This window comes from Condylura cristata, unplaced genomic scaffold (genome assembly GCF_000260355.1).
Source record: "Condylura cristata isolate star-nosed mole 26May11 unplaced genomic scaffold, ConCri1.0 scaffold00013, whole genome shotgun sequence".
In the NCBI taxonomy this organism is placed as follows: domain Eukaryota; kingdom Metazoa; phylum Chordata; class Mammalia; order Eulipotyphla; family Talpidae; genus Condylura; species Condylura cristata.
This window is the reverse complement of record NW_004567114.1, coordinates 38712996-38739092: the sequence shown is the minus strand read 5'-3', so window position 1 is coordinate 38739092 and position 26097 is coordinate 38712996. Positions and strand designations below refer to the sequence as shown.

The following is a 26097-nucleotide window of genomic DNA, read 5'->3' as shown; positions in this document are numbered from 1 at the left end:
AAAAAAAAGAATATTTGCATTGCTTAAAGTTACCAAGAATACTTACAAGTGAAAATGATTTGTTTCACTGAATTGTTTATTTTTGAGTTTTAATCTTCACTGTACTAACAAAAATGATAGTGAAACTTTATTTTACTACATACTAGAATACTATGCTAGAGACTAGGGCATAAAAATGAAAAGGATGTGAAACCTCTCTTAGGGGTTTCATGTAAGTATAACTAATTCTCCTGCCTTAATTAGTTTCAGTTGGAAAGGATTAGTAATTTTTTTCTAAAAATATTATAGCTCCTATTTATTCTATATTTCTAGTGACAATAGATTTCCTGGGACTCTACGACTTTGTTAAACTTGAAGAAAATACAACAGTTGCCTCTATTTCCTCAATTCTGGTAAGTCTGGACTAAGGACTCAAAATGAAGCCATTAATGGGATGACCTCTTCTTCCTCAAACAGGTATGTGGTCAGAATTGTCATTGACCCTCCATTAATAAAAAGAATATATGCTAGAACCATACAGAATGAAGTTTAAGAACTATAGAAATTCAAGAAATAAGGATAAACAGTGCTATTATTAAAAAGATATGTTCATTTTAAAAGCAAAAGTCTTTTTAAAAATGAGTAAATCTCTTTTAATTAGGAATATTTTATGTAGTTGTTCACCAATTTAAAAATTATGAAATGTCTCTAAAAGGGAAGTTGGTTTATAAATAAGTTTGAAAAAAATCTCCTTATTTGCAGCTTTGAGTTAAAAAGCAGAGATAATTTTTCTATAGTTTTTGGAACTTTCACTTATGTCTAAAATTTTAAACTGTCAAACAGAGAGCAAACTTGGAGATGTAATACTGTCTGTCATTGAAGCAAAATTTAGTTTATCTGAAAATATTTCACTATTTTTAAAATAGAAATTGCTATTTGAATTAAGTTTTGAAAAGGTATCAAGAAAACAAAAATGTTTCATCAGTGGAATGACTTAATAGCTGCCTAAATTATTACCTTTTGCTGATATTTGGGGTTTTTTTTGAAATTTACTTATTTTTTATTTCCAATATAACTTGTACAAATTTTTCTCAATGTTTTTACTTTCTGGCCTTTTTTAAAGTTTATGATTTTTATTTAAAATAATTATATAACTTATTGTACTATCAGTCACTTTAGACATCCAATACTCTTGAGATATGACATTGTATGAAAAGCTTGGGGATTAACTTCTTATTTCAAACTCCCAGATAAATATGTACCATTTTTGCTTTGTCTTATTTGTGGTATAAAAGGTATTATTCATTTAAGTAAATGACTGAACTCCGGATACCTGATACCTTTGTTGACAAAACAAAGCCCCTGTTTCATGAAGCTTGTGTTCTAGGGGAATATAAATGGAAGATGACTTTCAAAAATAAACTGTTGAGTCCCGGTATAGTTCCAGTTCCAGGTGCATGCCAGTGTTTCAAGTTGCTTGTGTTTAATTATATCATTCCTATTAAAGTTTAATTCAAGTCCAGCAGATCTATATCCTACTTAGAAAAACTGGAATGAGAAAACTATCATGTGGAAGAAAATACAACTTGCCTTTATTTGCCACATATATAAAAGTTCCTCAAGTAGAACTGAATAATTACTATGGCACTTTATAGTTACATGGCACTTAAAAAAATACTGTAATTGAACTTCAAAATAATGTGAGAGGTAGTCAGGGAGCCAGCATAATTTTGGGGTTAAGAGGATGAACTGTACCTTTATGATTTAATCTCATCTCTGTGACCTTCAAAAATCAACCTATGAGACCACCGTTTCCTCATACTCAAAGCTACCTCATATCACTAGTATGCAGATTAAAATATTTAAAGTATTTAGTAATGTTTGCATAACAAACAAATCGTGACTATTTTTCATTAGTGATGTCTTCATCTAATTTTACAGGTTAAGAAGATGAAGATTACAAAGGTTGACACTTAAGGATTCACATTTTGTAAAATGGAGACACATATTGAACTTCAACCTATTGACTACAAATCTTCAGTTTTATGAGTGTATAACAAGGCAGATGTAAATTAATCCTTTAATAAGCCTATTTCAGGCTGACACTTAGAAGCCTATCTGTCATTAAATATTCCTAAATTGTGAAATAAAAAGTATGTTATCATATGTTGTTATAGCATGTTTCTTCCTATTTCTTGTTTTTCCTTTTCTTTAGTCTAAGGTTTCACCTTAATTAATTTATCTAACCGTCTGGTAGAAAAGGTATACTGAAATCCTCCACCTCTTTGTTAGAGCTGTGAGACCAAGGTCTGTAATTTCTCAAGGCTAAATGTCTCATCCGGGCTACGGAAACGGCCTTTCTGATTCTAAATATTATGTTACTATCAAACCGGCCAAGTTTTTTTTATGGGTGGATAGGTGAAAACTAGTACTAATCAAACTAAAAGTGGTATTTAAATATGAAAAGCTACGGCCTTCTAAAAAAGTTGAAAACGCATCCAGGCAGGGAAATCTAGATATTGCTAATTTCCAAGAAACGTGGGCTGGTCTCGACGAGATGTACTGAGACGTGTCTCAAGCTCAAAAGGGTTTCGGAGCAAACCCAGAGCTCGTAAAAGCGCCACAGTGACTGGCAGGTTCTACATAAAACACCGGCCTCCCACGTGTCTTCCAGGAAACACACAGAACAGGAGGAATAAGGGAAGTCAGAGGACGGCGAAAGGGAAAACCAGCTCAAGGCTTCCCGGGGACTGGTCGGACGCGCGCCGCCGGGGCAGACGGCAGGGTCTTGCGGCGTCTCGCGCGGGCACCGAGGACTGGGATCCCTCCCGGAAACAGCATGAGGGAGGCATTTCTCGTGGGAGCCGGTTGCCCGAGGGCCGCGACCTTGCGCTCCTAGAGGATCTGCTCTTGTCACTCGTGTGGGGCTGGAGAAAAGAGCGCGGAAGAGGAACATAGAGAAAGTGGCGCTGGAGTAGCGACAGGTGGGCGCGGGTCAGAGCCTCAGAATCTCGGGGCTGGGGGCCAGCTGCACCTGCGAGCCCTGCGAGCCCTGCGAGCCGCCGTAGCCCCGCCCCCTAGCGTGGCGCCCATGACGCTAGGCGCGCGGGCCTCTCTCCTTACGGAGGTCGCTCTGGTCGGAACGGTCGGTTCTGCTGCGCCTGCGTGGTCGGGAGGGGAAGTGAGGCCGTTTCCTCGGCGCCTTTTCCGGCGGCGGCGGCGGCAGAGCTGGGAGGAGGAGGTGGAGGCCGGAGGGAGCCCGCGCTCGGGGCGGCGGCTGGAGGTAACTTCTCGCGCCGAACCGGGAAGCGGGTCAGCGCAGCCTCCGCGGCCCTCCGGGGCTCCGGCAGTAACTCTCCTCTTTCCCTCTGTGTCTCCGCAGGCGGCGCACCGAGTTCCCGCGAGGATCAATGACCTGACGAGGTGCCGGAGCCGCGCTCCCTCTCGGTGGCCGGGGTTGGTGGTGAGCCTGGTGCTCGCGGGCTGGAGGGCCGCAGCCTCCGCGGCGGAGGGAGTGCGGAGAAGGCAGAGTGGGAGCCGCGGCGGCGCTCGCGCGGCGGCTGCGGGGGGAAGGGCAGTTCCGGGCCGAGCCGCGCCTCAGGAGGGCGGCGGCTCTGCCGGCGCAGACTCAGGGCCCCGGCGGCAGTGGCGACTGGAGGAGGCAAGTTTGGAGGTTGTTGATGCCCGAGTGAGCGACCGTCTGGGCCTCTGCCCTTAGGAGGCAACTCCCACGCAGGCCGCACGGGCGCCCTCGCGGCTGGGAGGCTCCGTTTCGGTTTCGCGGCGGCGGCGGCGTTGGCTTGAGGGGACCCGGGACACCTGAATGCCCCCGGCCCCGGCTCTTCCGACGCGATGGGGAAGGTGCTATCCAAGATCTTCGGGAACAAGGAAATGCGAATTCTCATGTTGGGCCTGGACGCGGCCGGCAAGACAACAATTCTGTACAAGTTGAAGCTGGGCCAGTCGGTGACCACCATCCCCACCGTAGGTTTCAACGTGGAGACGGTGACTTACAAAAACGTCAAATTCAACGTGTGGGATGTGGGCGGCCAGGACAAGATCCGGCCGCTCTGGCGGCATTACTATACCGGGACCCAGGGGCTGATCTTCGTAGTGGACTGCGCCGACCGCGACCGCATAGACGAGGCCCGCCAGGAACTGCACCGCATTATCAATGACCGGGAGATGAGGGACGCCATAATCCTCATCTTCGCCAACAAGCAGGACCTGCCCGATGCCATGAAACCCCACGAGATCCAGGAGAAACTGGGCCTGACCCGGATTCGGGACAGGAACTGGTATGTGCAGCCCTCCTGTGCCACCTCAGGGGACGGACTCTATGAGGGGCTCACATGGTTAACCTCTAACTACAAATCCTAATGAGCATTCTCCATCCACCCCCAGGAAGGAGAGAAATCAAAAACCCATTCATAGGATTATCGCCACCATCACCTCTTTCAATTGCCACTTTTTCTTCTTTTGAATTTGAACTCGGTAGTTACTGTTCTACGTTTGGGGGAGGGGGGGCGAGGGGTTTTCTTTCTTTTTTTTTCCGCCTTTCGTTAGGATGTTCTGATATGACCTTTGACATGAATACAAAGTGCTAGGTGCACATTTTGTTGACTTCCAGCAAATGGGATGGGGGAAATATAGCAGTTCTTGGTAAAGTCCTTTATAATAATGGTTTGATTTTTTAACTTCAAGAGAATCTTTTTTTCCAATGTATGCTTTTTTCCTTTTTGCCCACTTTCCTTATCACTTGCTGTAGATGGCTTATTTTGCATTCATGCAGACTATGTTGCAGGTCTGTTTCATCTAGTAAACTGAAAATTATTGCTTAATCAAACTGCCGTTTGTCTTTTATATTTAAGGCCTTCCCCCCCCCTTTTATGAGTTCTGACTTTAAATTAGTAAATTCAGATGTGACCTTTTATATCTAAGACCAGTATATTAAACTTTGCCAATACTTGGCAAATAATGGATAATACTGTAATATGTTCCAGTTGCACATCAGTATGTTAAAACAGGTAATGTAAGAAGTTCTTGGTAATGTCAGCTATTAAGTTCTGAAACATACATCTTGCATGAGTAGGGATAACTCAAGTTCCCCATTACATAGTTAACTTACAACAGTATAAAGGTAATGCAATCTGTCAAGGGAGGGCACTGATTTTTTTGGGTCACTGCAGAGTTAGCAACTTTGCTGTGTTTTCCCTCGTTTATAACTAAATAGACTCCGCAGAAAATAGAGCAATAATGGTGTACGCCACACACAGATGAAATATTTGTAGATATTTTAAGTGACTTTTGGGCAAAACTGGAATATTTACCTTTGCCATGTTTTGATTGAGACCAATCATTTAAACATTATTAGGATGTTTATTCTGTTAATATTAATAAAGCATTTAATTCAAATTATAGCACCTTTTACCTAGTTGGGAAAATACACATTCCTATTTTTACTTTACAGCAACTGATTTTTTTAATAGATGAATGATCCACATCTCCATTAATTAGAACACTGGAAAAGATGTTTTTTAAAAAAGGTATTCTGTTTGATTGTAGGATTAACTCATGCAAGTAGTCAGTTACTCTGTTGGTTCAGTACTATGCTATCTCCTTTACAGTAGGAAAAATGAGTGATGTGTAGACTTGAGGAATGACAATAGTAGGGGAAATAGGATGAAGAGAAAGAACCTACAGATGACGATGAATGTACGCTTAACTTCAAGGGTAAGCAGTGTGCTCACTGGTGATACTTAGGGCCTAACAAGATAACTTGCTTAACTGGTTAGGGCCAGAAACTAGCTTATTAAGACCACTATGATAATACTTAGAGCCAAATGTTAATGCTTGAGATGAATTTGAAGCAGCATCTGGTTTCTATGTAGCCTTAAGGATTAATTTTAGAGATCCTCAAGGAATTAAACTTAGGGAATTTCAGAAAAGCAGACTGCAGAGGCAGTAGACAATAAAAGGTGGAGTGGGCTTTGTTTATGAGGGTGTCTGAAAATTTAAAATTGAGCGGGCTATCATGGTATATAGTTGGACAGTACTGGTCCTTCGTGCTTTGGCCATATTGTATAATGGAGCTTTTACCAAAGATGTATGAAAAGAATAAGGCTATGAAAAATTAATCAAAGTAAAACTCTTGGCAAGCGTTTTATTTACAGCAGATGAGAAAAGGTGCTATGTTGTAGGCTCCTGTTGGTGCAGAGGGATTTTTTAATGTAAAATGCAACTGAAGTATAAAATTCTCAGTTTCACTTTAGTAGAACTGTCTCTAGAAATGAAGCTGACAGACCATGTAAGAACATTTTATTTAGTTGCTTTTAAAATTCCCAAAGCTCCACTGTAAGTTTAATTCTTAGTGTTTTAATGATTACATTTTAAGGTACATAAACAAAAATATCAATGCTATAGTAACATCCTGAAATAAGACAAGCACAAAGGTATAAATGCCTAAACTGGAGGAAACTTGAACCCTCATATTCTTAAATGTATTATTTCTAACTTGTGACAGATTGGTAGACAGCCATTTTTTGTGTGTCTTAAAGTAACTGGGGGGCATAGTTAAAATTTTATACAGTGAATTGCTTTGAATGTTGCAGGTGAGGTGTTATTTTTAGTTATTTTGAAATGTCTAACAAAAACGGGGGAGGGAAAAGCAAATACTTGAAATTTGGAACACCCTAAACTTTTGGCAAGAAATTGTAATTTTACTATATTTTCTTTAACAATATTAAAGTTTGATAATTGATGTAGTTTAAATTGAACCATAACATTGGTGATCCTGGGGCAGCTAATTATAGCCTGCAGAAGAAGTTATAATCTAAGAATTAAAAAAAAAAAAGATTTGAGTTTTTGTTTAATTGCATCAATTTCTGTATTTATGTGAATTTATAAACTGCAGTAAGTTTTGAATGGGGTTAAATCTTGTCTAATATAAGTAAATGAGTCTGTAGACTGTGATCTCCCCAAACTAAAAAGTACAGTACTTGGAATTGTGTTCTTTATGGTTGTAGTGTTGGTAAAGCACTAATATGCAGAAAATAAAGGAATTACACAGTGCAGCTTCTCACGTATGTTACTCGTTTGAACTAGATTAAGTGGAATGTGTGGTGTCTTGGGCCATGTTATTCTCCAGAGATATATGGTATAAAGTGACTTTATGCGGGAGTTAGAGCATTTAGAAGAATAAAAAAGAATCAGTTTGCTTTTTTAGTGTTGACTAAAAAGGAGGACTAAAAACAAGGAGTTTTTTCCCTGTTTGTAGTTCCTCCAAACAATCTGGTTTTATAATTAGGACACAAAGCAGTTGAAAATAATTTGAAGATTTATGGCAGTTTTCATTTTGTTTTTTTTTTTTCCCCCCAAATCACAATGTTAGCAATTTTAGGAGTACAGAATGTATCTAGAAAGAATTGGCCCTTACAGAGTCATCTTAACCTTTGACAACTGACTTGGAGTTTTAAAAGTTTGTCTTTTAGAAGTCAAATTTGCTTGAATGATTAGAAAGACAAACTAGCTGTTTAGAAAGTAAACTAAGATGAAGGATAACTTGTTGGATAAAAGGTTTTTAAAACACTTTCCCCCTGGTATCAACAATTTTTGTGGCTTTGATCTTAGAATATCTTAATGTGATCTTTTTGTGATCAATATATTTGATAATGTGATTTATTAATGGCTATCAGGAGTCAATTTATCAGTTATAGCAAGAGAAAATATCTTACTCTTTGGTGGGTTTTTATGTTTTGGTACAAGTTTGGAAATGTAGCCACAGTTTGAATAGTGATGTTGCTTGCTAAATCCCTAAAGTTATTTCCTTAAGATCATGCTGTGTGTGTGTGTGTGTGAGAGTGTTATATGGTGAGGCAAATCTTTTATAGGTAAAAACTGTAAAACTACATAGCATTTGAAAATAATCGTGTAATCACTGGGCATTGTGTTATGGGAGTATGACATTCAGTAGAATCTTGCTTTCTTAATACTGAATGGTAAAGACAATCTAGGAAAAGAATACCATAAGAAGGGATTTTGGTAAAAAGGGAATTTGTGGAGGTGAAGCCCTAAAAGAGGCACAGTACTTAACTTTTCCCTTCTTGGTTAAACTTTAAAGTTGCCAGAGTAGATTGGTGAGTTGAAAGGGCAGGAATACAAAAAGGTGAGACCAAAGAGGCAGAAATGGGTTTAGAGGGGTTTAGGAATGACAATTGAATTACGCTAATGATAAGCTGCTAGAAAATTAGTGTTTAAGAACTAACCTAACTTTGTGGGGCAGTATGAAATTTAATTTTGAAACTTTATTCCCCTTTAATGTGTTAATATTTGCTTTCATGGAATTTATGTGGGTGAGAGAGGAGAGAGGACAATGATCAAATGATAAAAATATGTTAGGTGCTGTGTATTCATAGTATGTTATAGGGGGATGGCTAGGAAGGTGTTCATTGAGAAGGTGACTTTTGAGTAAATATTTGAAGGGAAAAAGTTAATCAGAATTAACATAGTAACAAGATGATAATATGTATGGTGTAGAGCAAGGATGGAGGAACCATGACCAAGGGCAAATCTGGCTGTGACTGAGCAAGGCGTGGTTTTGACATTCTAAAAAGATTTTTAAGGATTTTATGAGAAAAACAAATGTGAATCTGTGGCAAAGATGGTATTTAGTTTGAAAAGCCTAAAATATTTACTACTGGCACTTTAAAGTGTTTGTTGACCCCAGGTATAAAACCCAAATTTTAAAATAGAACCAAAATATACGGGAAATTCTAGTTTAAAAGAATATTGTTAATTGAACAAGTCTAATTAAAACTTTAGGAAACATAGAATTTATCACAATTGAATATTTGATGATCCTTCAGATTTGTTAGTGAGTGGTCTAACCTGAACTACCCCACCCCCAAATAAGCAAATGTGTGAAATTAGTTTTTTCAGTTTGGCATTCAATTTTAGCATTCTTTAACATTTTGTGAATGATTTTAAGTATTTCCCTTATTTTTTATGGGAGTTGTAATGTCTTTGGATATAATAAGTTAAATGTGTGTCTATTGAAGTGCCCTTCTAATAACCTAAATTAGTTTGGGAAGTTTCAGATGACATCACTGAACTATAGCTTTTATACAGTTGTTATAACTATAGTCATATCCTGAGTCCAAAATTTCAAAACTTTGTAAGAGGAAGTATATTATTGACTTGGAAATTAATATGCTATATGATAATAGGTTTATCTTAGGACTATCCCTGTAATCAGTATAAACTGGGAAAAATAATTTACTTCACACATGAATTATTCTTAAATTTCATGTACTTTTTCTAATAGGATGTTCAAATACTACTGAAACAAAAAAACTAAAAATAATTTAGCAGGGATTATAGAAGTAAGTTTTATAGAGGATATTTAAAAAATTTGTTTTAAAAAGTAAAAATATTGGTAGTTCACAGAACTATGTAAAATTGGTTGGTCATTACCATGCAGATGTTTCCTATTACATCTGAACAGATTGGCCTGAGAGGTCACAGCATATGAAAGAAATAAAGCAAACATGTTAAGGGAGTTATAGAAGCAGACATTTGGATCTTTGAAGTTTATTCTAATGTGACAATCCAATTGCTTTTTCTCCATGTTTTATTTCTAAGAGTAGGTTGGAATAAGGCCTGCAGAGATCAAATTGGTAAATAGCTTTTTTTAAATGTCTCACACCTGTCAGTACCAACCATCTCATGTGTGACAATTCCCTTAATCTTCACAATCTTGGGAGAAAGGAATCCCATTTTATAATTGAGAAAACAGGCTTACAGAGGCATAGTTAATTGTGGTAGAGCCAGACTTAATTCAGGTTGGCATTCGGTACTATGTTACTGAGGTGAACAAGTGATTAATAATATGCACAGTTAGTTCTTGCGTATATGGTTGCCTGTAAAATGCTTACTTTAAGTAATATAATGATAATTTTCTTATTTGATTATCAATAGATTTTGAATCCCTGTATAGAATGAGTTTTCAGGATAGTGGTAGTAGGCCCTGCTTGAGAATTTTTTGTATATAAAAATCACATGTTGCTACTTGATAATTGTGAATTTTAGAGGTCATTGTGAAAAACAAGGCAAGTTAAAACTTTAAACAGGCTAATTACATGCTTATGTGTATATTGTCTTTTGGTTTAAGAAATAAGTTTTAACAAAATTTAGAACACACAATTTCTATTGTGTCTACATGATAAATTCATAACTATAGTTATTCCAGGTGTTGTTTGATAAGTTAGTCCTGTTTTGCACATACCTGTACAATAGAATCCTAGAGTCTCACCTGTTAATAGAATCCTAGAGTCTCAGGTCAGCTAGAGTGCTTTAATCCTGTACTTTGGAGAATAACCTGGGATTTAAGGATGAAGGCTGATTTTGGCAAAATGCCTTACTTAAAAATCCTATTTTGTCCACAATTTCTGTATGAGGTAGAAATTTAAAGACAATTAAGACATTCACATGAAATGTCAAAATAAGTAATAAAGTGCTCAATCAAGTGAGAGAGAGGAGAGATTGTGGGCTGGTGTGACCTAGACAAGACCCAGTGAGAACTGAGTTGAATCCTCACAATTAGAGAGATGAGAGTATTACTATTTATTGCATGCTTTTTATGACTAGGCACTATTTTAAGTGTACTATATCTATTGTTCAAAATGTGTAAACAAAGGTGCAAGGGTTAGTAATATATATCTAGTATTTGGAAGATACATTACTGACTTGTTTGACTTGAGTTGCCAGATACAGTAAATAAAATCAAGGTGCCTAGTTTCAACTTCCCATAATACTGACTAGTATAAGTATATACTAGTAAAAAATATATAAATATATTGACTTGTTTGACTTGGGTTTCCAGATTTAGTAAATAAAATCAAGGTGCCTAGTTAAATTTCTACTTCCCATAATACATACTAGTATAAGTATATTCTGAACAATATGCTAAAATTTATATACTGAAAATTGTTTATCTGAAATTCAGATTTAACTGAACAGCCTTGTATATGTAATCCTGTATATGACTTGAATGGTAGAAAAGAGGTAAGATTCAGAACAGAAATTAGCAATGAGATTTAGAAGGCCTCGAGCTAGACCAAATTGTTTGGATATTGCTTTGTCTGTAATGGGGCTCATTGAAATTTTAAAATATAAAGTAGGCGTTCACAATATTTAGGAATTTTAGTCTAGCAGCTTTGTATTGAATCATCAGGGTCATGAATAGAGACAAGAATAAAGTCCTATCTTTTTTATGGTAATGGAAGGTGATGATTTAATGTTACCTTTCTTGGTAACAGAATACTTAATAATTCAAAGGAAAAAGTTTAGACCAAGTATGTAGAAAAGAAAATGTAAACCAAATGAGGTAACAAAATAAACTAGTGGATATGAATTACATAAGAAGGGACAACGTTTGATTTTTAACTCTTAGGTAAAAATGATAGTACTAGAGTTAGAAAGGAATTAAGATATATAGTAAATTTGAATAGGCACACTGATAATTGATAAAGTATGTTATTGGTATTCTGGAAAAGAGGTTGAGTCTGTTAGATATACTGTCTTGTGACTATATTGGTTTATATTGACTAATACAAAGCAAGCGACATACATAGTTTTAAGTATTTTAGTAGTCACATTTTAAAAAATAAAAAGAAATGAGTGAAATCAATTTAAATGTTTTATTTAACCCATTAAGTCAAATGTATTATTTCAGTATCACCAATCTGGAAGAATTATTGAAACACTTTGTTATACTTAAATAGATGCTGTATTAAATATGTATTATATTTGAGGCATATCTCTACTCAGGTGAGCCATATTCCGGTTCTCCATATCCCAAGCTTTATTGGCATATGACTATAGACAGTTTTTAGTACTGTTGTATGCAATAACAATAGAATTGAAGAGTGATGACTAGAGCGAAAGGCCCTAAAAGCCCAGGATGTTTACTATCTCATTCTTTGTAGATGTTTGCCAACATCTTTCTGGATTCAAATTAAAACCTCAGATAAAACCCCACATTTAGTACATTTTTAACGTTTTTAAGAACAAAATAATATTGAAATAGTTAAAAGATTCATTTACGGAGTGACAGGCACTGTAGGAGACCCCATGAACAGGAATAACCAAATAATTTTAGTCTTCAAGAAGTTCATAGTCTACTGAAAAATAGAGATGTGTACACAGATAATTACAAGATGTGCTATAATAAAAGGTACATTGAGTGCACACTAGTGATGTTCCTCTGGGGAATGGGAGGTAGTCAGAAGAAAGGTAGGCTTTAGAAGAAGAGGGCCATTTGAGGTGAATTTTAAACAATGTGTAGGGGTTAATTCAGATAAACTGGTGGAACATGTTTACATGCACAAGCTGGAAGTGTTAGCAGAGGACCATCAGAAATTGACAGCTACCTTATACCTGGAGCATAGGGTGCACTGATACGAGTATTATGGGAAGATGAAAAGACTTTCAGGGACTGGGTCATGAAATATCTTGGATATTTGAAGGAACTTTGGATTTTATAATTTGGGTACTGGGAAAATCTTGCGGAATTTTTAAGCTCAAAATTGCAAGGGATTTACATTTTAGGGAATTTAACCAAATACAGTGTAAAGGATGAATGATCCTGAGCAGGAAATGTTTTGTAGACTAAGTAGGAGAGAATCCCCTGATTGTGGCAAGGGCTATGGTGATAGAGAGGAGAGAACACATTTGAGAAATACTTGACTACCATCTTGCAAAATGTATTCTGATCATAGAAAGTAATCTTTGGAATAAAGTTACCCAAACTATTTGGGAAATGCTTCACATTGCACTTGGGAGTTACAAGGGACTTTTAGTACGCTGAAAGTTCTTGCAAGTCCTGCTTCAATTCAGCCATTCCCAAACTCATTTGATCATAAAATATTAACATTAAAAAAATACCTATCTTGATTCTGTGTAACAAAGATATACAAGGACGGTTTTTATGGAAGCCCTATTTTAGAAGCAGAATTAATAAGTTTTGGCAAACAGAATGAGAACAACCAAGGGAAAAGTTTACTTGAACGACTACTAATGAAAGTTAAATTTATAAAGGTATAAATTAGAAGGAAAAGGTCAAGTTTAAACAGTTTTGACAAGTTTTAGGTGCCTAATGGCATGGTATCTACATAGAGATGTTTGGTAGGGAGGTCAGGAGAGAGCTAGTCTGCAGATAGAGGTTTAGGAGTTAGATTTAAAATGTTGAAATTCTAGAGGCCCTGGGGCAGTGGATGAAATGCACCCCACCACCAACCGCATACAACTCTTGTCTCCAAAGTAAAAGACTTTAGGAGGAAAGTTCTAGCAAACTGCAATACTTATTTTTTTTAAATAATAGTTTATTTTTATATCATTTTGTATGTTTTTTTATTCATCTCAATTGTAATCCCCATGGGCTTCCCATCTGCAATACTTTTTAAAAAAAATAATACAATAATTTATTTTTACATCATTTTGTGCCTCTTTTCATCTCAATTGTAATCCCCATGTAATTCCCACCACCAGTTCACTCGTGTGCCATCACCATAGTCCAGTGCACTTCCCACCCCCTATTTTTTTGATCCCATTCCCCACTCTACCCCCATAAAATGTATCTGGTATATAGTTGTTCATTATTATTATTTTCTCCCCAGGTCCTTTAGACTCCTGCTATGAGTGAAACCATCTGGTATTTTTCCTTTTCTTTCTGGCTTATTTCACTTAAGCATGATCTTTTCCAGCTCCATCCATGTTGCTGCAAAAGGCATGCATTTGTCTTTTTTGATTGCTGAGTAATATTCCATTGTGTATTTGAACCACATCTTTTTAATCCAGTCATCTACTTTTGGGCATTTGGGTTGTTTCCATGTCTTTACAATTATAAGTAAAGCAGCAATAAACGTGGTGCAGGTGTCTTTTTGAATCAGTGTTTTTGTGTCTTTTAGGTAGATACCTAGGAGTGGGATTGCTGGGTGTTATGGAAGCTCTATTTTTAGCAGTTTGAGAAACCTGTAAACTGTTTTCCATAGTGGTTGTACTGGTTTGCATTTCCACCAGCAGTGCAATAGAGTTCCTTTTTCTCCACATCTTTGCCAACATTTGTTGTTGCTGGTTGGCTAACTGCAATAATTTTAATGTTGAATCCAAATAGGACATGGTGCCTGTGAACCAGCACATCTGTCCATCATCAATCTAGTCTATCAGATGCTTATGTTTGCTCTTAGAGACTGTTTTTGTGGGATAGGGACTTACTGTATGAGCAAAGTGCTTCTCTGCATGAGTTGAAGAATTGGCAATCATAAATAATTCCCAGAGTCTTCTCTTTTCTTATAATGAAGTACCATTGTTTTGCTTCTTTGTTAATATTTTGACAATATAGGATTTCTCCTCTTGGGTATGGTTACTATACTTTCCTACCACCAAAGCATCCATAGACCTCCACCATAGTCCACTGTATGCTCTCCAACTCTTCTTCCCCTCCTGGAAACCTTAGGTCTTTGGTCAGCTTTCAAGGTTAGTTTTAAAACAAAACATTCTTCTTTCTATATCCACTAACACCGAAGGGCCTGTTTGATGAGATAGCTTTGGGGATAGGGTATGTGTCCCACAGGAGGTAAGTTGACATCAAATTAATTTCAGTTAAATTGTTACATGTCCCCAGTAAGAGACTGATTAACAAGTTGCTCTTCTTTCAGTGCAGCATCAGTACACATGATTTCTGAATCCTATAGAGATGGCTAGATCTTGTCTTGTCCTTATTTGGAGAGCAGGTACCAGATGTATTCTGTTTCTGTATTGCATTTGGCCACAGTTATATAGACTGTGTACCTTTGGTGTATTGGTGTTTAATTCTTTCTGTTTGTCTGTGTGGGTCTAGAATTTGTAGTAGGTCACCACATGAACTTCATCACAAAGAACATTTGAAATTTGTAAATATTTAAAGAATATGTGGAAAACAAGATGAAGCAGACTACTTTCAAAGGTTTGTGCAAGATAACGGAAAATGCGTATTTTAATGAAATTATCGTTGTGCCAGTGACAATTTGACTAATCATTGTTAAGAGATGGAAAAAAGTTACCTGAATGTTTTTTCTCATTAACTTTTTGAAAAATCCATGGCAGTGTTTGGATTATTTGCTGTTAAATGGATTATATAACAGGTCTTTAATATTAAACCATACAAAAGCCTCCAGAATTCATTGATTAAAAAGAGCATGATGTAGTAGCATAGGAAAGCTAGTTACTTGGTATCAGAGGTTTATTTCCCTGTTCTGAATTAAACTGGGCGGGAGAAGACAGCTAGGCAGTATGAAGGCGGGGAGGTTGAATCATCCAAGGAAATGAGTCAGTGACTGTGAACCATGACTTTTCTTTCTCTGTGGCTTTGACTTTGAGGGCTTAACATATTATTAATGTATATAAACATATGTAAAAATCTTCATGCTTCCAATCAGTAAATTTAAAATGGAGTTAAAAAATTTAATATTAGTATTTAGGGTTCATTTGCTCAATAAATTTTTAGGTTATGAAAAGTAGTGGTTATATTCTTGAACTAAGAAAATTCAGTGATTTAAAGATGAGACTATTTGACTAGGATTAGTATTTAAATAAATCTGAGTGGGAAATGGGATCATAGATTAACCAATACTGACCATGATTTGGTAAATGAAGTTGAATAAATAGGTATTCATTATTTGTGTGTTTGAAATTGCCCATAATAAACACTTTAAAAAATTATGCTGTAAATAAAAAATATTCAATGAACAAAAATTTTCTCAAAATTAGAAAACATCTACTTGTTGTAGTATACCTTTTTAAAGATGCTGACTGAGAAGAGGCATTATAGATTTAAGAATGGTAGTATTTTTCTTCAACTACACAAAATTTGCAGTTACCAGTTCTCTGACTAAGAGGAAGGAATGTCAAAAGGGAAGTCTGAAAAAATCCTGAAGAGGTTGAAATGCTTTTGTTTAATTATCTGAGTCATTCCTCAGGGTGGAGATTTTGTGGCATGGCTTCCAGCCAACAGAATTTTCAGCTGGAAAACAGAACAGTTGGGCTAAGAAACACAGTATCTAAAATGACTACTGTAACATTGGAACTAGCTTTATATAGAGACGCTTTCTCTGTTATGCCAGGATAATATTGAAAATATACCCATGCTTCCTATTCTGAGCTGTATTTATTTTCTAAGAATGAATGTGTACCAAATAGAAACATAATTGAAAAAATTCCAGGCAGTGAACAAATCTGGGTCATTTATAGGGATGTAATTGTTCTTTATGTAATAGAAATGTAGGAGGGAAAAAAAATTTTATATATATATATGATTTTCTTGTGTTTAATGATTACTTAAGAGACATACTGAATGCTGAAGAAAACTAATAATCTACTTTTTAAAAACTTCCTGCAAATCTTGTTGGGGTGAACGCTAGAGACTAATGTATTTGAGAAGCTTTCTTGGAAAAAAATAACCATCATTGGGGTCCTCCCTGCTGGCGCAACGGTTAAGGACGCTGCACTGCAGTCTCACTGCTCCAGATGCTTCAGTGAGAATTTGATCTCTGGCCCCTGGAGGTGACCCACATGGCGCATCAGACTTCTTCTGTCTCCCCTTCTGCTCCCCTGAGCAGTGTACTTCGACGATCTGCCTGTTCTGCTCCCTGCTCCGTCTCTGGTGAATAATCCTCTCATCACTCCTGCACCTCTGGCCTGTACCCCAGTTCTGTATGCAAAAATAAATAAATCTTTTAAAAAAAATGTGATTTTTCTAAAATTGTTACTCTTTTTCAAAGTTATATTTAGAATTCAGAGAAAAAGTGAATTAAACTTTTTCACATATAAGAACCTTATCCAACATGCTTTTATCTCCCTCCTTCAGTTCTTTGTGAGTTGTTTGTCCTCATATATCTTATTTCTATGTAGCTTATTCACTTCACCACATATTGGTACAATTTGTTTTTAAATGGTCAGTTATTTTTCAGAATGATTACAATAAGAAAAAAATTGTGTTATATGTGCCTCGTACCTTTGTGGAGATCTAGATTTCCATGTAAGATGGATTTCCTTTGGATGTAAGGACTTCATTTAACATTTAGACAGAAATCCTGGGTTGCTAATGAGGAATTCTCAATTTTTGTATGTTTATGTGTCTCTATTTTCCCCTTGTTTTGAATATTTTTTGCATCTGTTTCCACTGCTTAAAAGCAATTTATTTGGACTGAAAAATGCTAGAGCCACTTTATAAAAACAGTTTGGCAGTTCCTCAAAATGATAAACATAGAATTATCACATGACCTGGCAACTAAACCCAACCCACAGTGTAGAGAGAAGATTCAACAGGAATGTAAATCCTGGAAGGGGGAACATTGGGAGCAATCTTACTAGCTCCATCATCACAGGGAAGGGTCACCTGTCCAAATCAGAACAAAATGATATGTTAGAATTAATCCCTCAGAGTAATGTTTTTTAGATGGAAAGCAAACATATCAAAATCTAAGAACTCAGAACTCTTTGAAAAGATGGTAGAAGAGTAAATGCTTACAGAATAAGCAAAAATTGCTATTGAAGAATTGAAACTCCCTTTGATACAAGTTAAGCATTTTTATTATTGGCTCTCTCACATTGTATGATTTTCAGAGAAAACAGCTGCTATGAAAAACTATATTGATGCTTAACAAAACAATTTGTCATTAGTAGATAGTGCTTGAACTATCAATAGAAAGTTAATCTTTGTGATAGTCACATGATCTTATTAGTTATTGTTGAAAATATTTGTGAGCATACTACATATAACAATTTGGATTTTTTTTTTCCTGTAGCAAGAAACAAAACAGACAAAAAATAATTATGAACTTATTTTCTCACATAGTTTAAGAAGTAGGCAGTCCTGAGTTCATGACTTAGGGATGTAATCAAGGGCCCAGTAATTTGTGTTGACCAGTCTGTAATCTTTAGTGTCTGCCTCATTGATTTATGATCCCAGATAACTGCTGCAGTTCAAGGACTGCCTCCCATTTCTACGCAGGAAGTAGAAGGACACCACTGGCCAGAATTGTGTCATTTGGCCTCTCTTAGTTCCAGGTGAGCCTCAGAAAACAAGCACTTAATTTTCCAACTTCACTATTGGAAGGAAGAAGGAAGGAAAGTTTGACAAGGAGGAAACTTTGAGAATGAATTTTGTGTTAGCTTTATCAGCTAACACAAAAGGACTTATGTTTATCAGCTAAAAGGACTTGTACAGAAAGTTGAGAAATGATGCTCTAAAACATTATCAAATAAGCTGGAGATGCTGAGAAGATTCCGGATTAGGGGCTCAACATGAGCCAAGGATAGAATGAACATGGTGGGCTGGTGCACCAGGCATTGTAGAAGCCAGCTCTACTAATAATGTGGTGACATGATAGAAAGTAATTGGCTGTAGTAATTAATAAGGCACTACAAAAGGGGAGAATAGTATATTGAAGGAAGAGATGAGAAATATTTGGCAATATGAATTACAAGAAAGTGAGTTGGCAGAAGCCAGAAAACTGCTGTAACAATACAGATGTGAAATGCCAGTTATAAAAGTTAAACCTTCGGTCCTCCTGGTGGCGCAGCGGGTTAAAGCACAGCACTGAGAATCTGAAGCCACTTCCGCATGAGTTCGATCCCCGCCTGCCCCGGAGGAGACCACATGGCGAGCCGGACCTCTCCTGACCCGCCCGCTGCTTCCCTCAGCAGTGTACTTCGTCAATCTGCCTGTTCTGCTCCCCACTCTGTCTCTGGTGAAGCCTCTCACCGCCCCTGAGCCTCTGACCTGTACCCCAGTTCTGTATGCATAAATAAATCTTTTAAAAAAAAAAAAAAAGTTAAACCTTCGTGTTTGAGTCAATGGTAGCATGTCCAAATGGAAAAGTCTGGTCAGTAAATGAAACTGATAAAGAGTATAGACTTTCTGAAAATAGACAACTGAAGACAATTTGAATATCTAGCTAAAAGATATTTTCCATCCTATATTTCCTGCATGGTTTCATTTCTTTTCAAGTGTGAAGCTGTCACTTGTTGACAATTTGAATCCTACATTTATTTCTAAGTTCCACATTTTTATATTCAACTGTTCACAGGACATCTACCCATGGACATTCCTAAGGACTCTTCCAACTTAACCATGTCAAAATGGATCATTTTCCTTCCTTTCCTTTGTCTTATTCTCATTCTTGCCTCATTTTTAAAATTCTCATTTAGTGTTATCAACATTCAGCTTGCTGATTATGCTAAAAACTTTGAACTTGGTCTTTGATCCCTCTCCTTATCCCTTACTTCTTACCTTGAATTTGCATAACTCATAGATTCAAAACTTAGGGGTTTAAGGGAACTAGAGAACCTAGTACAGTTCCCTCATCATTCAGATAAAGAAAGAAAGGAATCTTCAGTAAGTTGCCTTGACCAATGCTATGAGACAAATGACGGAATTGGAACTCAAATTTAGGTTTCATGAAATGTGGTTCATTCCCCTGCCGCCATTCTGTTCCTTAAAACAGTACTGAAATTAAATCTCATTTTACATTAGATAATGTTTTGATTATAGTTTTTTTTAAGCTTTATTTATGCATACAGAACTGGGGTGCAGGCCAGAGGTGCAGGGGGTGAGAAGATTCACCAGAGACAGAGTGGGAAACAGAACAGGTTGTTGTACTAAAATACACTGCTGAGAGGAGCAGCTGTCGGGTCAGGAGAGGTTTGCTGTACCATGTGGGTCAGTTTCCTGGCCGTGATCCAATTTATGCTTCAGTGACTGGTGATAGCTTCATAGTGCTGTATCTTAACCTCTTGTGTACCAGGGAGGCCTCTTGATTATAATTTTTAGGATGGACTAGCATACAAGAAACTTTCATTGTTGCTTTTTATTTTCCACAGTAATTTATCAGTTAGGAATGTCTGGTTGCAAATAAAAGTTTACCCAAGTAACAGTGGCTTAAACTAATAATAAAAATTCAGATACATTTGTTAGTTAATACTGTATAGCATTTATATAAAATCTAACTTAAACTATTTCACAGGAAATCTGTTAAGGACTCTCAATGTTGCTAGCTCACTTAAAACATTAGGAGAATGTGGTACATTTTTTTTGCTATATTTTGCCTGTATATGTGATGTCCATGGTGGGCTGTTCTCAGGGATATGAATATGGACTGTATAGGTGGCCTACCTACCATCTCAGCATATTCCCTGTCATTTCCCTGGAAGTGACTCAATCTTAGTGGCTTTTGTGAAAAATTGAGGAAAGTTCCTGTTATATTAGCAGAAATCTTGGCACACCATTATTACTGCTGCCAATACAATGGGTTGTGGGAGACAGACCATTTTGCTGTCTAGTTTGCTTTCTTTTCAATAACTTATTGGGAATTCAACAATATAAGAAAGCAAGAGTGTGGGTTTGAGGAGATCTTTATTCCAGAAAGAACCAAGTTCAGCCAGGACAATTCCAATTTGTTCCCTATCCATGGTTTTGTGTTGATTTGGCAACCCACCACCAAGGTCTTCAACAGTGAAAGATCAGCCAGTCATCCCAGCTGAGGTGCCTATTGTCATAGTCTGGGAGAAAGGAGTGTGAAGAAGAAAAAGCAGTTGATGTTACTGTGAGAAAGACAGATTCTTTTCTAAATAAAATTTAAACTGTTAATGACTATTTCCAAGAAGAAGAAAAGTAGTTGAGAAGAATCTTATGCTTCATAGTAGGCAGATTTAGTTAAAAGAAGAAACCCTTGAATGATGGAGATGTAATGCATAATAAGGGAAAGGTGTAAGTGGTGGTGTCTGACCTTAAGTACAAAAACAAAACCCCTCACAAATCCCAGGTATTTTATTTTTCATAGGCAGGCCAGTGAGTTACTCAGCACTAGCCTATGGTTTGAGTTCAGTATTGCAAGAAGGACTTTCTCATCTGGTCTCATCTTTCTCTTGATTGGTCATGGGAGGCCTTTCAGAGGATGTGACACTTGAACATTGGAGGAGGAATCAGCCTTTGAAGATATGGGAGCAAAGCATTTAAAGAGGGCATATATATAATGTAAAGCTCCTGAATGGGGAGAAGAGCTAGATGTTTATAGTATGTAGGATTTAGGTTTGGGATTGGAAGGTCATTTTTATTAAGGAATTATACAGCTACTCCTATTTCAGTGAGTATTTATAATCAAGAAGTGAAACTGCAGTTTATTTCAAATACTTTTGTGGTATCGACAGAGATGACAACCTACATGATTTTTCTCCCTAAGTCTATTACTGTGGTGAGTTTTAAAAATAGCTTTTCTAATATTAACACAAACCTGCATTTGTAGAAGGAAATCCTCTTGGGTATGTTATTATCATAATGTGCTTCTGGACTATTTGCTGACACTCAATTTAGACTTTTGGGCACTGGTAATCTTTAGAATCCTGTGGTCCTCTCTTTGAGCTTTTATTTCTTTGTTTCATGCTTATTTTCTGGAAAGAATGACTATGAAAATTTTTTTTTAATGCAAGGCAGACTTGTTTAAAATTTTCATTGACTCTGACGTACTATTTTCATGATGACTATTCACCTGCATTTGGTTTTCTGAAATTTAGAATTTTATTCTTGTACCTTTGTTGATTTATTTTGGATTCCTTCTATTTGGCTAAGAAGAGTTTTTCCTTCATCAATTCTTTATTTTTAGGAGTTTTTACTGTGATCAAGAATACCTGCTACAATAGTAAGATTTTTTTTTGAACCAGGGTCTTGCAAGTGAGGTTTTTTTTTTTTTTGCCTTTATTCCCCCTCCCCAGCCAATGAAAACAGTCATCTGTGGAACTGCCCACAGTGCAGTCTCTTTTCTCATGAACACGTGACTTCCTGTGACTATGGCTTGTTTGTGAAATTCTAGTTTAGTCCCTTATCTTCTGCTACTCAAAATCAAACTAAATCCAGGGAAATTGGTGCTATCACCCATCTCTATTAGCTAGCTAAGGCTGCCATCACAAAGTACCAAAGAGGAGATGACTTGAAATCTTAGAAATACATTATCTCATAGTTTGGGAGACTGGACATATGAAATCAGGGTGTTGGCTTGGTCATCTTCTTCTACAGGCTCTGGCAGAGAATTCATTCCAGCTTCCACCCTGGCTCCTGATAGCTGCTGGCAGCCCCAATTTTTCTTTTTTTCTTTCTCTTTTAAAGTAACATTGACATATAACATTGCACAGATTTCAAGAGTACAGCATTATAAGTCAGCGTCTGTATGTACTACATTATGCCATCACACTTCTACTTCCCATCCTTCACCACATAGGTGACCCCTTTTAGCTAATTTACTCTATTAAACTTCTAATAACCACTGTTTCTTCTTACTGACTTAGAATTTGTTTTTGTTTTGATCATTTGTTTTTGTTTTTCCGTCTCATACATGTAAAAAAAAAATAATACAGTAGTTGTCATTCTTTGCCTGACTTATTTCACTAAGCATGATACATGCTAGTTTCAGCCATGCTGTTATAAATAGCAGGATTTCATTTTTTTCCTAAGCTGATGAATAATATTCCTTTGTGTATTTATTCCACATTTTCTCTATCCACTCATTTGTCAATAGGCACTGATGTTTCCAACCTTAGCTATTGTGAATAAAGCTGTGATGAATGTGGGGGTGCATTGCATAGAATCTTCAAATTCATGTTTTTGTATTCTTCAAATAAATACCCAGAGTAGGATAACTGGATCATATGGTGTTTTTAATTTTAATTTTTTGAGGAATCTCCATATTGTTTTCCAAAAAGGCTATACCAATTCACCTTGGTGTTTCTTGATCAGGAAATAAATCTCTCCAGTCTCCATCTCCATTTTTATATGACATTCTCCTCTCTTGTTTAATGTCTGACTTCTTATAGAAAAGAATTATTATATTGGATTAGGGTCTATCCTAAGGTAGTTGACCTCATCTTACCTTGGTTATATCTGAAAACACTATTTCCAGAAAAGTTCACATGTATAGCCAGCAGGGTTAGGAATTTAATATAGTGTTGGGGGAATACATTCCCCCTATAACACCACTTTGTTTACACCAGAAAAGTTAGGAATTTAACATTGTTCTGGGGCAAATACATTCCCTATATACTACTTTGTTTCCATGGTCAAGCTATTTACTTTCCACCTTTAAAAAAAAAAACACATTTATTTATTTATGCATACAGAACTGGGGTACAAGCCAGAGGTGCAGGGGTGGTGATAGGGTTCACCAGAGACAGAGTGGGGAGCAGAACAGGCACATCAATGAAGTACACTGCTGAGGGGAGCAGCGGGCAAGTCAGGAGAGGTCTGCTGTGCCTTGTGGGTCACCTCCAGGGCAGGGATCGAACTCATGCTGAAGTGGCTTTAGCTACTTAGTGCTGTGCTTTAACCTGCTGCGCCACCAGGGAAGGCCCTGATTTTCCACCTTTTATAGGCAATACTTTCTAAGATGTGTAGTTCTCTTTCAGCTTCCTTTTATGCCTTTGCTCAAACTCCACTGACCTAGCTACCCTTCCATGTATTTGTAGTTAGGAGCCTCCACATGTTTAAAATTTTTTGTTGAAGAAGGGACTTTCATTTTGTCTTGTTTCCATTTTTTTTTGTTGTTGGGTGGTTTCTGAGAGATGACAAAAATAACAAATTTACATGATATTTTCAAACTGGTAATGCCTGGGGTTTCACTCATTCTTTAGAAGTCACTGACACACAAAACTGAACAAGAAAGGAATGTACACTATTTTCAGTACTTATTTCAGTAAAGTAGTTTTCTAGTATCCTAATCTCAGTCTAGTATGCCAATTCTACCAACACTGCCTCATAGATAGGAACTAATAAAATTCACTTACATCAAGTCTTAAAAATCTTTCATAAGGATCATTTGAAACTGTAATTATTTTTGACATTTACATAACAACTATATGATAACTAGAAAGTTATTATTTTTCATCATATAATAAATCTGTATTATATATTTAGCCCTAAGTATTGAATGTTTTTTGATAGCTCAAATTATCCTTGCTCTAGTCGAACCTTTCTAAAAATAAGCAGTTTAAGAAATCTAAAGCTATTCTGTCAATTTAAGGGATTCACTTCCAGGAATAATCTTCACTTTTTAAATATAGAATACTTTGAATATTCTTAGCCCCAAATTGTTCCTAGAATCTTCTGATTTATTGAGATTTATTCTTGTAATACCTTCTACTATATCCTTGATTCCATTAAATGCTGATAACAGACCAGACTCTCCAAGCTTGTCAATCTTGAATTATTCCTACTTCAGCTTCATTGTGAACCTCCTGAATGTCAGAGTCAGCTGCATTCTACTAAGTGGTGGCTGCACTCAACATAAAGAATTACTCAGAATTACAGAGTCCATTAAGCAGCTCATTTTAACCAATTTTTTCCCTTCAAGATGATGAATGGTAAAATGTAGTTACATGAATGATTTTCACTAGGATTGGCAGGAGAAAAGCATTTGTTTGCTTTTTAAAGCACATTTTTAGGCTACCACTAATCAGGTGAGAATCAATATAATACAGCCTGAGCTCAGGTCTTGGCCCTAAAAGCTTTGTGAGCTTGGGCAAGTTCCTTAACCTCTCTGTTCCTCAGTTTCTTCATCTGTAACATGAGGGTCGGTGTTGGATTAAATGGATTAGTATCTGTAAAGTGCTTTGCACTGTCCCTGGCCCACAAGTAAGCACAGTATGAGGATTAGCCACCATCATGAACTTTATTTTCTTCATTTCCTCCCTGGGCCCGCAGTCAAACCAACAGAACGGGGACAATTGGTCAGCTACACTGTGAATTAATAGCCTACTGATTAGTAGCTATTAAGTAAGAAACCACTATTGGTCACTGACTGGAGAAGTTTTGTGTGAAGGAGGAACTACACACTTGAGCCCTCACCTCAATATCTGCCAGACAGGAAGTTTCCTTCAAGTGATAATGCACCTCAAATTTCCAAAACCAATGTCTGACTTGTGGCTGCTTAATAACTGTCAGTGAAATCTGAAAAGTTAATGACACTATTTAGAGTGGAATATGTCTTTCTAACTGCAGAGAAGGGGTAAGGTGCTGAATATTAAAACAGATAGTTGCTAATAGAAGAAATCAACTCATAATTCTAAAAGCAAAGAAAAATTGCTGTCCCAAGAAATAAGCATTTGGAAAATATGAGAGATTAAGTACTTAGATTAAGTTACTGTATCTGGTCTGTTCCTTTATTAACTTAACTTTTTTTTTTTTAAAGATTTATTTATTTGTGCATACAGAACTGGGGTACAGGCCAGAGACTCAGGGGTGGCGAAAGACTTCACCAGAGACAGAGCGGGGAGCAGAACAGGCAGATCGACGAAGTACACTGCTGAGGGGAGCAGCGGGCGGGTCAGGAGAGGTCTGCCACACCATGTGGTCACCTCTGGGGCAAGCGGGAATCGAACTCATGCGGAAGTGGTTTCAGCTTCTTAGTGCAGTGCTTTAACCCGCTGCGCCACCAGGGAGGGCCTAACTTAACTTTTTAAGTAAAGCTTTTCTTTTTCAAGAACTTGATACATTTTTAGCAATTAAAATTCTGGATAAGGTGTGTGACTTCTACCTCTGTCTTTGTGGTAGCAGCTGAATTTGGCAGGGCTGAGTCAAGTGTGTCTATTGCCTCCCATGTTCCCAATCCCTTCCACAGAGCCCAACTTGCTTCTTCTCATGAGATATTTCAATTTTCTTGTGGAAGAATAAAGACTTGTAAAACTATTTTGGTGCATGTAGTAAAAGGCTTGGAGATCACATAGGAAATAGGTGCTGCTAAGTAGGTGAATTGGTATTATGAGAAGAACAAAGGTTTTGGAGTTATAGATTCCAAAATCAGGATTTACAAGCTGGGTGATTTTGGGAAGTTACTTAAACCCATAGGACCTCATTTTCTAATCTATAAATGAGGCTATTGTAGGGATTAATGAGAACGTATACAAAATTCCAGCTACAAAGTAGACTCTAACAGATTTTCTCATTAACTAAAAGACAGAAGCACTGATCTGATTCTATTTTAGCTAGCTTCATATTTCTTATCTTCAGTAGTGAGGTAAAACCTAGAAATAATTAAAAAA

The 26097-nt window shown here is 36.9% G+C and overlaps 1 protein-coding gene across 2 annotated transcripts; it reads left to right on the top strand.

Annotated features, from left to right (window-relative positions):
• Window positions 1–2819: 2819 nt before the first annotated feature.
• ARF6 (ADP-ribosylation factor 6) lies at window positions 2820–7050 on the top strand. 2 transcript variants are annotated; one of them, XM_012724673.1, is made up of 2 exons: window positions 2820–2963; window positions 3362–7050. In XM_012724673.1, exon 2 carries the CDS (start codon window positions 3832–3834, stop codon window positions 4357–4359), a length of 528 nt encoding a protein of 175 aa, XP_012580127.1. In that variant the 5' UTR covers window positions 2820–2963; window positions 3362–3831; the 3' UTR covers window positions 4360–7050. The 2 variants fall into 2 exon arrangements, with proteins under 2 accessions (XP_012580127.1, XP_004681946.1); XM_004681889.2 differs by lacking the exon at window positions 2820–2963 and adding an exon at window positions 3135–3262.
• The last annotated feature ends 19047 nt before the right edge of the window (window positions 7051–26097 follow it).